General features: G+C 58.8%; 1 protein-coding gene across 3 annotated transcripts in view; it reads left to right on the top strand.

Annotated features, from left to right (window-relative positions):
- LOC133350175 (DENN domain-containing protein 2B-like) overlaps nucleotides 1-12,519 on the top strand; it is a 75,244-nt gene that overhangs the window by 35,057 nt on the left and 27,668 nt on the right. For 2 of the 3 annotated variants that reach the window (XM_061564238.1, XM_061564235.1), the window contains exons 3-11: nucleotides 3,241-3,548; nucleotides 4,387-4,650; nucleotides 5,299-5,820; nucleotides 7,156-7,597; nucleotides 8,041-8,175; nucleotides 8,667-8,835; nucleotides 9,906-10,190; nucleotides 11,398-11,494; nucleotides 12,377-12,421. In XM_061564238.1, coding sequence (XP_061420222.1) covers nucleotides 3,241-3,548; nucleotides 4,387-4,650; nucleotides 5,299-5,820; nucleotides 7,156-7,597; nucleotides 8,041-8,175; nucleotides 8,667-8,835; nucleotides 9,906-10,190; nucleotides 11,398-11,494; nucleotides 12,377-12,421 — 2,267 coding nt within the window. The remainder of the gene's footprint in view (nucleotides 1-3,240; nucleotides 3,549-4,386; nucleotides 4,651-5,298; nucleotides 5,821-7,155; nucleotides 7,598-8,040; nucleotides 8,176-8,666; nucleotides 8,836-9,905; nucleotides 10,191-11,397; nucleotides 11,495-12,376; nucleotides 12,422-12,519) is intronic. The other variant, XM_061564237.1, reaches the window with a different exon arrangement.

The raw sequence follows: 12,519 nt of genomic DNA, 5'->3' as shown, positions 1-12,519 counted from the left end.
GCGTGGTGCTGGTCTGCTCGGATCAAATACGAGACCCCCTCCTTACCCCCCCCCCGACCACCGCGCACTCCGTCGTGGTCTCCACGCGGCGCCTGCAGAACGTGCGACTCAGCAGCGATGCCCGGGGAGGGGCCCTTCTCTCCGCTTCCTCTTCACTCCTGCTCTATCTTCTCCTCCCCCGCCTGCTCCTCCATCTCCTCTTTGCTCCAACCTCCTCCTCGCTGTGACTCCTCCTCCGGCTCCTCCTCATCCTCACCGAGGCTCACAGAGACTACGCTCAGGATCTGCCCAGTCGGCCCGCCGCTGATGTTGACACTGCCGCTGCTGATGGTGTTGATGAAAATGGATGTGTGAGGAGGAGGATGTTGATGATAGTGATGTTTGCACGGGAGGTGATGGTGCGTACGTGGGCCGGGGTTGGCCTGTGGGATGTGCCTGGACCCCCACGCAGGGGACTGGGACTCCTGCCAAGGGATGATCTCATTGCGTTGAACAAGCAAATGCATTTGCAGGCCGTGCTTGCGCACGTGTGTGCGCGTGTGCACACGTGTGTGCGTGTGTGCGTGTGTGCCTGTGTGGGTGAGTCTGTGCGTCGGGAGCGGTAGTGTAGCTGTTAGCGCTACGCTGCGCTACGAACTCGGCTACCCGAGTTCGATTCCCGCTCACGGCTAATACCAGTGACGATTATCTGAACCGGTCCTGGGCCTCCTCTAGGTTGACTCGGCCTGAAATGAGTACCTGGGTGCGGTGTGTAAAAAAAACATTGCCACTGGGGAGACAAAGGCGGGTCGGGCGTGGTGTTAGCCACCAAAAACCCCCTTGTGTACCGTGCCACCCTTCAAAGGTGCTCGTTAACGGCACTTGCCCCAACAGTCTGTTAAGGCTATATGGGGGATCTTTGTCTTTGTGGGTCCTGCCACATTAACACGTTTAGACAACTCCAACTGCACGGTGCAGTTGTAATCTGAAGTGGTGTTTGTCATGCGGCAATCAACCCGAGTTGTATTTTTAGTCCTCAGTGCTGTCGTTTTGCAACCATTGAATGTGCAACGGGAAGTTACAGTAATGATTTCTATGTATATTGCATCATTGGCGTTCGTGCAAATTGCATCTCAATTGCCGAGGCAGCAGAGCTGGGCGGTGAGCCAGAGCTGCCAAACAACTTCCCAAGATCTGTGGTCCTCTGTTGATTAATATACTTGTCAGCCAATTAGTGATGAGTGTTTATACACGTGGCAAGAATCAGGAGCTCCTCGAGCAAACCCACGCGTGCGAGGGGGCAACGCTCTATCCCCCGTATAGAAGGGACAGATGATGGTTGGTGTTAGTCCGCCACTTTGCTGTGCCACCTTCTCCTGGCGAGCCAGGGTACGACTCCTCCTGGACGTCCGTAGGAAATAGAGTTTTGCAACAACATCTGTGTGTGTAGTGATCTACCAGCCCTCGCTGCTGCCTCGACAGTGCTGGATTACAGGCTCCCCGGTCAATTGATGACCGGCTGCCGAGACCCTCCACTCTCGATGCATGCGAATCCGGATTAAGCACGGGCGGCTGAAACGGGGATTCAAAGCCATGATCTCAGACTCCGCTTGCCGCGTTTCTTAACTCCGCGTTTAAATCGTTCGCAATTCACGACGATCCCCCCCCCCCCCCGCCAGATTCACGAGGATGCCATTCGCGCCGTCTGGAGTGAACGTGCGATTGCGAAACGTCTCCGGACGCATGCAGCGAAGTTTCTCCTCGCTCAGCGCTCCGTAAAAACTAAACTGAACTAAAAAATGTTTTTTTTACTTTACCCAAGTAGGGCCCACTGAGCTACGTAGCTCTCTTTCAGAAGCGACCTGGCCACAGATGGTAGCTCAAAGAAGTGGCTTGTCACGTGTCAATGTACAGTAGCAGCCAAATACTGTACACGCACGTTTATTCTATATGTGGGGGCACAAACGTGACCGCGGGGAGAGAGAGAGGCACACAGACTCCAAATATACAGCAGGCATCAGCGTTGGGATTGAACCGATGACCTCCTGTATACCAGGCGAGGTAGTTAACATCTCGCCTCTGTGGCGCCCTCAACTGGGATCACACACAGCAGCATCAGCATCACCCAAACGTCCATGGAGGCTTGTGACGTCCTGGGTCACAAGCCTCCCATGGCATGGGTGGCTTGTGACGTCCTGGTTCACAAGCCTCCCATGGCATGGGTGGCTTGTGACGTCCTGGGTCACAAGCCTCCCATGGCATGGGTGGCTTGTGACGTCCTGGTTCACAAGCCTCCCCTGGCTATGGGTGGCTTGTGCGTCCTGGCTAAGCCTCCCATGGCATGGGTGGCTTGTGACGTCCTGGTTCACAAGCCTCCCATGGCATGGGTGGCTTGTGACGTCCTGGTTCACAAGCCTCCCATGGCATGGGTGGCTTGTGACGTCCTGGTTCACAAGCCTCCCATGGCATGGGTGGCTTGTGACGTCCTGGTTCACAAGCCTCCCATGGCATGGGTGGCTTGTGACTTCCTGGTTCACAAGCCTCCCATGGCATGGGTGGCTTGTGACGTCCTGGTTCACAAGCCTCCCATGGCATGGGTGGCTTGTGACGTCCTGGGTCACAAGCCTCCCATGGCATGGGTGGGGAGTCTCTCCAAGAGCGCAACCTCTGTTGACCTTCCCGTTTTAAAAAGCAGTACTCGTTTTATCGAACCCCCCGCCCCGGAGGGAGGGATGATGGGCCGAGCCGACCACCACCGCCCCAACCATGACCCGAGCTCTTGACCTTCCGATTGTGAGCCGCTCGGTCCAAGTTTACTTTTACCGGAATCCTGAATGTCCCCGTTGAACCCCCCCCCTTTGCGTTACCACGGGGGGGCTGGGGGGGGAGGCGGGGGGGGGGTGCTTTCTCCCTCGTGCTCTTCCCGCTGCGTCTTCCCCCCTTTCCGCGCTGCGCTGTGCGGCGACGCGTCTACAGGAGCGACGCCCGGGATTGCGTGTCCCCTCCCCCCGCCCCGTGGACCCAGGGACTCGGCTGTCCTTTGAAATGGATCTGTTTGGACGCGATCGGTTCTCACCTCGCTTCATTAAAGTGGCAATTTATTTTTAAGGCCCGGCACGCCGAGCGGCCAGCAACAAACAGCACTGGTGGAGGTGGGGGGGGCGGTGTGGGGTGTCAGTGGCGGGTACCAACCACGCCGCTGACGCCGGGCTCCATCGACGCTCCGGCGACGCGGCCGTTATGAACCGCATGTGTCCGCAGGAGCGGCCTCAAGGCGGCGGCGGCACTGAAGGCGTCCGTGGGGGGCCGGTCATGCGGAGCCCGCGGCGGGGGGGGGCCCTGCACGGCAGAGCCCCCCCGCTACGTGAGCTCCGCGCTGCAGGCCCGGCCCCGGGGCCCGGCCGTGCTGCCCCTGGAGCAGCAGAGGGGGGCGGGAGCAGGAGGAGGAGGGGGGGCGGCGGGGACCCCTAGGGGACCCGTGACCCCCGCGGCCGAGGTCACCGGCGCCGGCTGCCCCCCCAAAACGGCGGAGGGTGCGGTGCCGAACGGCGTCGCCGTGAAGAATGGAGGTGAGCCTTTTGGGTTTTTGGTTTTAGGTTTTAGATGTTTGGGTTTTATTTCGGGTTGCAAGCATGGATGCGCCACTCCCTGCATTGCACCGGATCAATTGTAACCGCTCGCAGCTTCGGATCACGCACGCACACACGCGCACACACGGGGGGCCATTTGACCGTACTTGACCGCACTGCCCGGCGTCGGTTGGTTGGAAGGGGAGGCCGTCTCTTGGGGCCGGTTCGGACTCGCAAGTGATGTTTGCTACGGCGAGGCATTGAACCCGGCCGGGTTCACGGTTGTGGAGTGTTCGCCACCGCTCATTACGGACCTCTATGACTAAATCAGTTTAAGGGTCTCTATGTAAGTCTCTGTGTAAGTCTGTGGGTCTCTATGTAAGTCAATGGGTCTCTGTGTAAGTCTGTGGGTGTCTATGTGAGTCTGTGGGTCTCTATGTAAGTCTAAGGGTCTCTGTGTAAGTCTATGAACTCGGTATGTACGTATGTTTGCTTGCGGTATTTCGTGCACCGGACCACAATTAACTTGGGTTCGATTCCCTGCCGCGGCCAACGTCAGTTGGGAGTGAAATCTGCATTGGTCCTGGGCCCCTCTCCTCGGTCGACCAAACCTTCACAGAATACCCGGCGTATCAAACGTCGCCACTGGGGAGACAAAGGCGGCCGGGCGGATGCGGTGCCGGCACACACCACCCCGTCGAGCCCATCGCTCCTCCCTCCACCGTCGCTCGCTAACGCCACTTGCCCCAACAGCCTCGTGCGGGCTACACGGCTCGACCTTTGTCTGTGTAACGCCCCCACCCCCTCCCCCCCCCTCCCCCGTACGGCTGTCCCGCAGCGACGGTCCCGGCCGGCTCGGCCACGGGGGAGATGGCACGGGCCCCGGCCGGGTACCGCGTCTCCATCATCAGCCGCTTCAGCGTCACGGGTGGCGGCGGCGGCGGCTGTGGCGCCCGCGCGGTCACCGCCGCCCCCCCCCTCGAGGGCGCGAGGGGGGGGGCGGGGGGCTCCCCACCCGGCGAGGGCAACGCCTTCCCGGGAGGCGACGGCGTCGGCGGACGAAGCGACGGCGATGCCGGAGGTGGCCGGGGAGCGGAGAACGGTAACGGGAGTCGACCCCCGGGTTTTGCGTTTTGCTGCCGGCGTCGCAACGACAAGTGGGCCTTGAAGTGGCTTGGGGAGTGGGGATGGGGGGTGATGACAGATGATGAGCCAGCACCACTAAGGGTGTGGTGTTTGAATCCGGGTCTAAGCCGCACGTCACTAAAGTGGGATCTCAAGGACACCAGTGACTCGCGTAGAAACTCATGAACTCGCATAGAAACTCATAGACTCACATAGAGACCCATAGACTCACATAGAGACCGACCCGTAGATGTACATAGACACTCATAGACTCACATAGAGACCCATAGAGTTACACAGAGAGCCATATACTCGCATAGACACCCACAGATGTGCATAGGGACCCATTGACTCACACAGAGATCTATCAACTCCCACAGAGATGCACAGCAATCACATAGAACGAATTGTTCGCCGGCGTGAAAACTCAAATGATAACAAGAGACGTACGTGTGTCTGTGTGTGTGCGTGCGCGTGCGTGTGCTTGCCCGTGTGTGTGTGTGTGCGTGCGTGCGTGTGCGTGTGTGCTTGCCCGTGTGTGTGTGTGTGCGTGCGTGTGCGTGTGTGCTTGCCCGTGTGTGTGTGTGTGCTTGCCCGTGTGTGTGTGTGCGTGTGCCCATCCCAGGCAGCGTCCCTGCCCTGCGCCCGGGCGCCGGCGCGAGCGTGCGCCTCCGTGCCAGGGACCCCGACCGTGCATGCCGCCACCCTCCCCCGTCCGGCGACGCCGCCGCCGCCAGCGCCAGCGCCGACTCGAAGCGGCGCGAGTCGGTGCTGCAGCGCGTGCGGACCTTCGAGAAGGCCGCCAAGGAAGGCCTGGCCGGCTCGCCCGGCCCTCCAGCCACCTCCGCCGCCTCCGGTGCCGGCGAGGCAACGGGGGCAAGGACCCCCCTCGCCTCCCTCCTGCAGTTCCCCGGGAACTACTACAGCCCCGACGCGGCGCTCGTCCGCAGGATGGAGTCGGCGAGCCTCTCGCTCGGCACCGCGGACGGCGGCAGGGGGAGGTTCGCGATGGGCGACTCGAGGAAGAGGGGGGAGCGCGGCGGCGGTGGCGATGACGACGCCAGCCCCACGGAGACCGGGTGGAGGAGAGTGAGTGGGGAGTCGCTGCTGGATGATGTCGAGGCCACGCTGGGAGCCTCCATCCTCGGTACTGGGCGATCGGCCTCCCCCCGTGTTCGCTCGGCGGCCGTTGAGAAGCGACCACCGTAGTTCGGCATGGTTAGGGATGCCGAGTTGAAATGTCACGATGGGTTTCTTTTTTGTCTTCGTTTGTAAAGTCATCGGTGACTTGGCTGACGAACCCGGCTTGATTATAAGTTCTGTCCATGTGTTTATGGGTCTCTGTGTGAGTCTATGGGTCTCTGTGTAAGTTGTTGGTAACTGGCCAGGGACCATCACATCGCTAAACCTGAGAACCATGGACTGCTGAACCCTGTGACCTCCCGTTACGCTATCTGAGACAACTCCCTTGCTTACCCCAGGCGTTGGTACGTGACGTTTGGAAACTGTTCGTCAGACTGCGAATGCTTCTCGCAGGGGCAGAATGCAATTGCATCGCTTGCATTTCAAATCCATTCCCTCCCACTGAGCGTTCAGTGGGAGAGTGTAATTGTTGCCTGAGTTTCTCAAGGGTTACGAATTATCGCAATTTGGGGTGAAAATTTTCTTGTTTTTTTTTCTTGGGTTTATACTATGCCATTGTTTTTCATCTTTTTATATCTACTTTGTAATTGTTTTCTGACCGTCTGGATTTTGTGTTGGCTGCGTTTGCAGATGGGTCGCGGAAATGTGTAAAGAGACGCACAGTCAAGTGTGAATAAGCAAAATAAAAATAAACCATCGGCAGTTCCTGCAACACTGCATTGTGGTCTCCTCTTGTTGAGTGACCCTGACTGACAGCGGCTACAGCAGTGAGACACAGAATCTGGAGCGGTGCCGTCCTAATCACGACTCATCGGCACAGCGCTAGTCAAGAACGCTCACAATTGTGCTGGCAGTGATCTAAGAAGAGAGAGGACCACAATGCTTTTCTTCGGGATATGCTGATGTTTCTTTTTGGTTGCGAAAAGGCCGTGTGATTTGTGCGCACGTTTGTGCCTTGTTCGTGGTTTTCCAGCCTGCGCCGTTATTCGGTGGCTATGACGGCGACGTGTTGGTAGTCGCCGACAGGTTCAACCGTCCGTGTTCTTGGCACCAGCGCCTGCCTGAATTGTCCTCCTGTCCTGTGTACTCTCCAGTCTGCGTGGTGTCACGAGTGTTGCACCGTCGCTTGGGGGCTGTCTGCTGTGTGCGTCTCATTCGATCCTTTACACTGTAACCCTAACCTTAACCACAACCGTAACCATAACCCTAACCGTCACCTTACACGTTGCGGTGAGACTGACCTGTGTTGCAAGCGTCCAAGTTGTGCGTCGTCGCAACCAAACTTTTACGCTCGCCGAGCATCCCGCCGATCGTTGCCGTGCCGACCCCCTGTGCCCAGACGGAGCGTCGCTCAGGCCCACGGTCCCGTCGCCAGCAACGCCGTCGCCAGCAACGCCGTCGCCAGCAACGCCGTCGCCGCCGCCGGGTTCGTCGTCGGCCTCGCCGCCGAACGATTTCGCCGCCTCCGGCGCGAGGTCGGCGGCCGCGTCGGGGGGAGGGCCGGGGGGCGGCGGCGTCATGGCGGCATTCACGCCGATCTCGGTGAACCCCGTGCCCAAGCCGCGGCGGACGTTCGAGTACCACGCGGAGCGGACGACGCCGGCACCGGGGGCGGTGGATGACGCCGGGGAGGAGGGGGACGGGGGGGATGGGGAGGAATCCGGCAGCGTGGGGGTGGCATGCCGAGTAGGAGGGGAGCGACTGCTGGAGGAGACGCCCGTGGTGTCGCGGAAGCCGAGGGCCGCCCGTGGCAAGAGTCGGTTCGGCAGCGGCGGCAGCAAGTGCGTCGGCGGCTTTAGCGGTCGCTCGCGGTCACTCGCGGTCACTCGCTTTCACTGGCGCGCACAAAGAGATGCGCTCCGTTGGAGGGCTGCAAGCGAGAGAGAGATATTATTTACACGTGTGTATGTATGTAGGTTGAACTTCTGTTGCACCGTATGAAGCCAACCGTGCTAATCGGAGGTGCGGAGGGAGGGAAGAACAACAAACTAAATACAAAGATTAGTTCTAAAGAAAAGCTTTCGCAGTGTGTCCTCGTGTCTATGTACACGTGTGTGTGTGTGTACACGTGTGTGTGTGTACACGTGTCTGTGTGTACACGTGTGTACACGTGTCTATGTGTGTACACGTGTCTATATACACGTGTGTACACGTGTCTATGTGTGTACACGTGTCTATGTACACGTGTGTATGTGTGTACACATGTGCGTTCCTTCATGCGCAGGAAATCTCTGGAGGGCAGTGAGACCCCGAGGGATCGAGGTGAGGGGCTCCCGCCCATCGGCAGGAAAAACCCGGAGCGGAAGAGCACACACGGGCGGAACGGCTCGGAGGAGAATGTGTACGAGGATATCGTCGGTAAGGGAGCCACCCCCCCTCACCCCGTCATCATTGGTGCCGGCCTTAATAAACTATAAAAAAACGATTAAACAATTTTTATTTCACCAGGTTAGGCCCACTGAGCTGTACGACTATTTATCAGAAGTGACCTGGCTATCACAAATGGATAGCTCAACGGAGTTCGCTTATCATCATCATCATGGCGTGGCAATGTATAGCAGCCAAATAGTCTGAGCGCATGACGTTGCTTCTAAATGTGTAGAGAGAAAAACAGAGGACCCGGAAAAACATCCACGCGTCCAAGGGGATAGAGAGAGACACTGCAAACTCCGAATATACAGCAGGCATCGTCAGGGTCGGGATCAAACACACGAGCTCCTGTGTACCAGGCGAGGTAGTTAACATCTCGCCACCATGGCGCCCTGATAGGTGCCCCGACCGGCTATGTATGTCCACCCGGTGGGAGGTGCGGGGGACTTTACCTGTGTCTGTGCATGGCGGTGGCGCTGGCGTCGCTGGGGCAGCGCCAGCAGACGCGTCGCGGGAGAACCCCTACGAGGACGTGGAGCCGCACTGCTTCTTCACGGGGCGCAAGCGGGCCTTCTCGTCGCGCAACGGGCGCCGCTCCTCCGCACAGCGGCCCTGGGGACAGCTGCGCAAGTTCTCCACTCCATCGCCGGTATGTGTGCGTGCATGCGTCCGCGCACGCGTATGTGAACGTTCTCTTCGCGTGACAACAGTCTGTTAGGGCTATACGGGTGATCTTTGTCTTTGGGGAGCGGTGGCGCAGCGGTTAGCGCTACGCTGCGCGACGAACCTGGCCACCGGCGTTCGATTCCCGCTCAGGGACAACATTGAACTCGTCCTGGGCTTCCCCGAGGTCAACTCAGCCTTAAATGAGCACCTCGGTGCGGTTTGTGTAAACTGGAGACAAAGGGCGGCCTGCCGTGGTGGCCGCGGGCACACCAGCGCCACATTGCGCCGTGCCGGCCTCACCGGGCGCCGCTGAGCGCGGTGTCCCTGGGTTCGGCCGAGCGCCGATGACGACCCCCCCAGCCGTGGGCGTCTCAACACCGTGGGGGGGGGGGGGGGGGTAGAGGCCAACCGCACGAGCCGGTGGGACCAGGCGAGAGAAGCGGAAACAGAATCTCTCTTTAGACGAGAGGAGGAATCCGGTGAGCTATGAAGTTCTTTTTCACAGATGTCCAGTCAGGGGAATGGGGTCAGCAAAGTTACAGCAGCAACAATAACAACAATAACAATGATTAGCAAATACAACAAACGAAAGGAGTGCAAAGTAGAGAACACGAAAGCAAGTCACTAAAAACGAAATAACGTTTATTAGTAGAAATTGCATAAGTAGATACATTCCTGGCGAATTTTCTAACACTCAATGGAAGCTTGAGCAAGGCAATAAAACAACAACAGTCCCAGAGCACAGCAAGGCAACTCGCAGTCTCTCAATGAAATTGCACATTCGAGTTGAACGATCGAGACTGCACGCTGGGGGTGGTCATCAGAGTCACAACAAATCACAGCATCGGGTGTCGCTGGAGAATCGAGCGACGATCCAGAGTTGAGCGTCAACTAAAACCCCAAATATACAGGCATCGTCAGTGTCGGCGTCGGGATCGAACCTACGACCTCCTGCATACCAGGCGAGGGATATAACATCTCCTGGCCACCGTGGCGCCAGTGACTCACCTCCTCTTCCACATCGTTTCCCGCCGCCCTGCCCCTCCCTGCCAGAGCCACCGCAGAACCCAGAGCCTCATGGGCAGCTGTCCCCACTCTGCATCATCGACGACGGCGGCGGCGGCATCGCCATCGCCGTCGCCGTCGGGGGCGGTGGGGCTCAATGGGGGCGACTCGGAGGGGCGGCGACGCCTGCCGCTCAAGAAGACGCTGACGGAGCCGGCGATCGCGACGCTGGTGGGGCCCCGGCGCTCCCTGGGCGGGGGGGCCACGGAGGACACCGCGAGCACGGCCAGCGACGTCTCCTTCCGGCAGCAGCACCCCCGCCGTGTGCCCAAGGTAAGGGGGGGGGGTAGCGAGATGTTATCTCCGTCGCCTGGTGTGCAGGAGGGCGTGGGTTCGATCCCGACCCTGACGACGCCTGCTGCTGCTGTATATTTGGAGTTTGCTCGTCTCTCTCTCGTTCTCTCCCCGTGGTCGCGTGGATTTTTCCCTTGGTCCTCCGGTTTTTCCCTCCACATTTCGAATCAACGTGTGTGATTAGAGTATTTGGCTGCATGAAGTGTGAATGTATGTTGAACTACTTTCATACCGTACGAAGCCAACCGTGCTAATCGGAGGTGCGTGGGAACAACAACAAACGAGACACAAAAAGCAGCGTTTCCACACGACAAGCCACTTATTTGAGCTCTCATTCGTTGCCAGGTGGCTTCTGAAAGAGAGCTACGTAGCTCAATGTGGTCTTACCTGGTAAAATAAAAAATAGTTGAGTTTTAGATGGGGGGGGGGGGGGGGGGTGAGCTATGACCTGGCGTCTAGGCTGCTGCTGCTGCTGCTGTTGCCACTGCACACAGATAGGGATTGGCCACCGCGTGCGGCCCCAGTTGCTCCCCAGATGGGATCAAAAGGCGAGGGGCGGAACTGCCAACTGGGGTGGCGGGGAAGGGATGGAGAGGGGGGGGCGGTGGGGGGGGGGCGAGACCGGAGCCAGTAGCCACGTGCTTTGCCTTAAAACCACACGGGCACGCGCGCACACAAAGACAAAGGTCCACCGTGTAGCCCACCCCACACAGGGTCCGGGGGCAAGTGAAGTGCCGCTACCCTTCACCTGCAAAGGCCGGCACGGCGCGCAAAGTACACGTGGCGTGTCCAGCACCGCCCTGCCTCGGCTACCTTTGTCTCCCCGGTGCTGAAGCTTTACACATCGCAGCAGTTGAAATTATTATTATAACAAGGTAACCGTACCATAGATGTAACAACACGTAAGGGTAAGCATTGAGCTGGTGGTCTGGGCAAGGCTGGGAGCCTTTGCACGAGCAACACCCTTGCTCCTATCGCTATTTGTTTGTTTGTTGTTGTAACTCGCTGTGACCGGAAGACATCTGTGGAAAAGAGCTTCACGGCTCATCGGATTCCTCCGGCAGTCCAGATAAAGATTCTGAGATCCGTCCTTTTTTTCCCGGCTGGCGATTGCGCTGCGACGAGGTTGGCCCCGTCGCCCACCCAGCTGACTTTCCTTCTCCGCTCGTCTCTCCCCCTCCTCAAGATGGTGCAGAAGATCAACGAGGTGTTCACGGCGAAGCGTGGGAAGAAGCGCTGGAGGAAGACGTCGCCTAGCAACGCGGAGACCGCCTCCCTGCGCGGTGAGCCCCGTCGTCGCCACGGCGACCGCTCCTTGTCACGGTTGCCACGGCCATCGTGAGCCACAAACGGCGTCAAGTCAATGGGTCCCCCATACCATGGGCTTCCCCCCCCCCCACCGCCCTCCCCCCCATTGAACCCCCCTCGTTCCAGTTTAGCGAGTTCACCACGACGTCGGTTCGTTCCGTCAACCCACCATCGCGTGTGTGCCCTTCGGAGATCTGATCCGGTACCTGGCCTTCCTCGAGGTCGACTCAGCCTTTACGTGAGAACTCCGCCTTTGTCTCATTGGGGAGACAAAGGCGGCGGGGCAATGTCCTGGCCACACCACCTTCTCGTGTGCCGAGCCGCCTGCCTTCATAGGTGCTGCTCTTCGCTAACAGCACTTGCCCCAACAGTCTGTTGAGGCCGTACGGGGGGGGTGATCTTTGCTTTTGCGCTCGTACACTTGACGTAGCGTCGAGAGGAATGTGGTCCTGCTCTGTCTGACCTCCATCCCCACCCCAACCCCGCCATAGATCAGCAAACCAAGGGCAACGCAAATAATTAACAATTAGGAGCCGATATTTCACGGGGTTATTTCTTCCAAAAAATACCAGCACGCGTAGCTTTCCCACCGTTGCTCGACCGTGAACTCTGACCCCTTGCGATTACTTCACGGGAAGGTGAAGCGTGGGGGGGATGAGCGATGTTACGGCCTCGTGTGACAGACCACCACGAGTTTATTTGATGTTTTTTTAAAACTCCACATTCCTATGGCAGGGTGCAGTTTATTCAAAGGGGGACGGTGTTGACAGTGGCCATGTAATGGAATGTCATGCGACGTCTGTTTCTTCTGCTGTTCCCCCCCACATGCCCCCCCCTTCACCCCCGCCCACGGTCAGGCGACAACAGCGAGAGCGACAGCGACTCGGACGATCACAGCAAAGGTGCGGCGCGGCGTGAGATGGCCCCGTGGTGGCGTTGACACGAGGGACGGTGACGGACGGACGTGACCCTGCGGACTGCTGCCCATCGCACGCAGAGA

Source organism: Lethenteron reissneri, chromosome 33, assembly GCF_015708825.2.
Source record: "Lethenteron reissneri isolate LAM-NWPU_2019-01 chromosome 33, ASM1570882v1, whole genome shotgun sequence".
Lineage (NCBI taxonomy): Eukaryota > Metazoa > Chordata > Hyperoartia > Petromyzontiformes > Petromyzontidae > Lethenteron > Lethenteron reissneri.
This window is presented reverse-complemented; position numbering and strand designations above follow the sequence as displayed.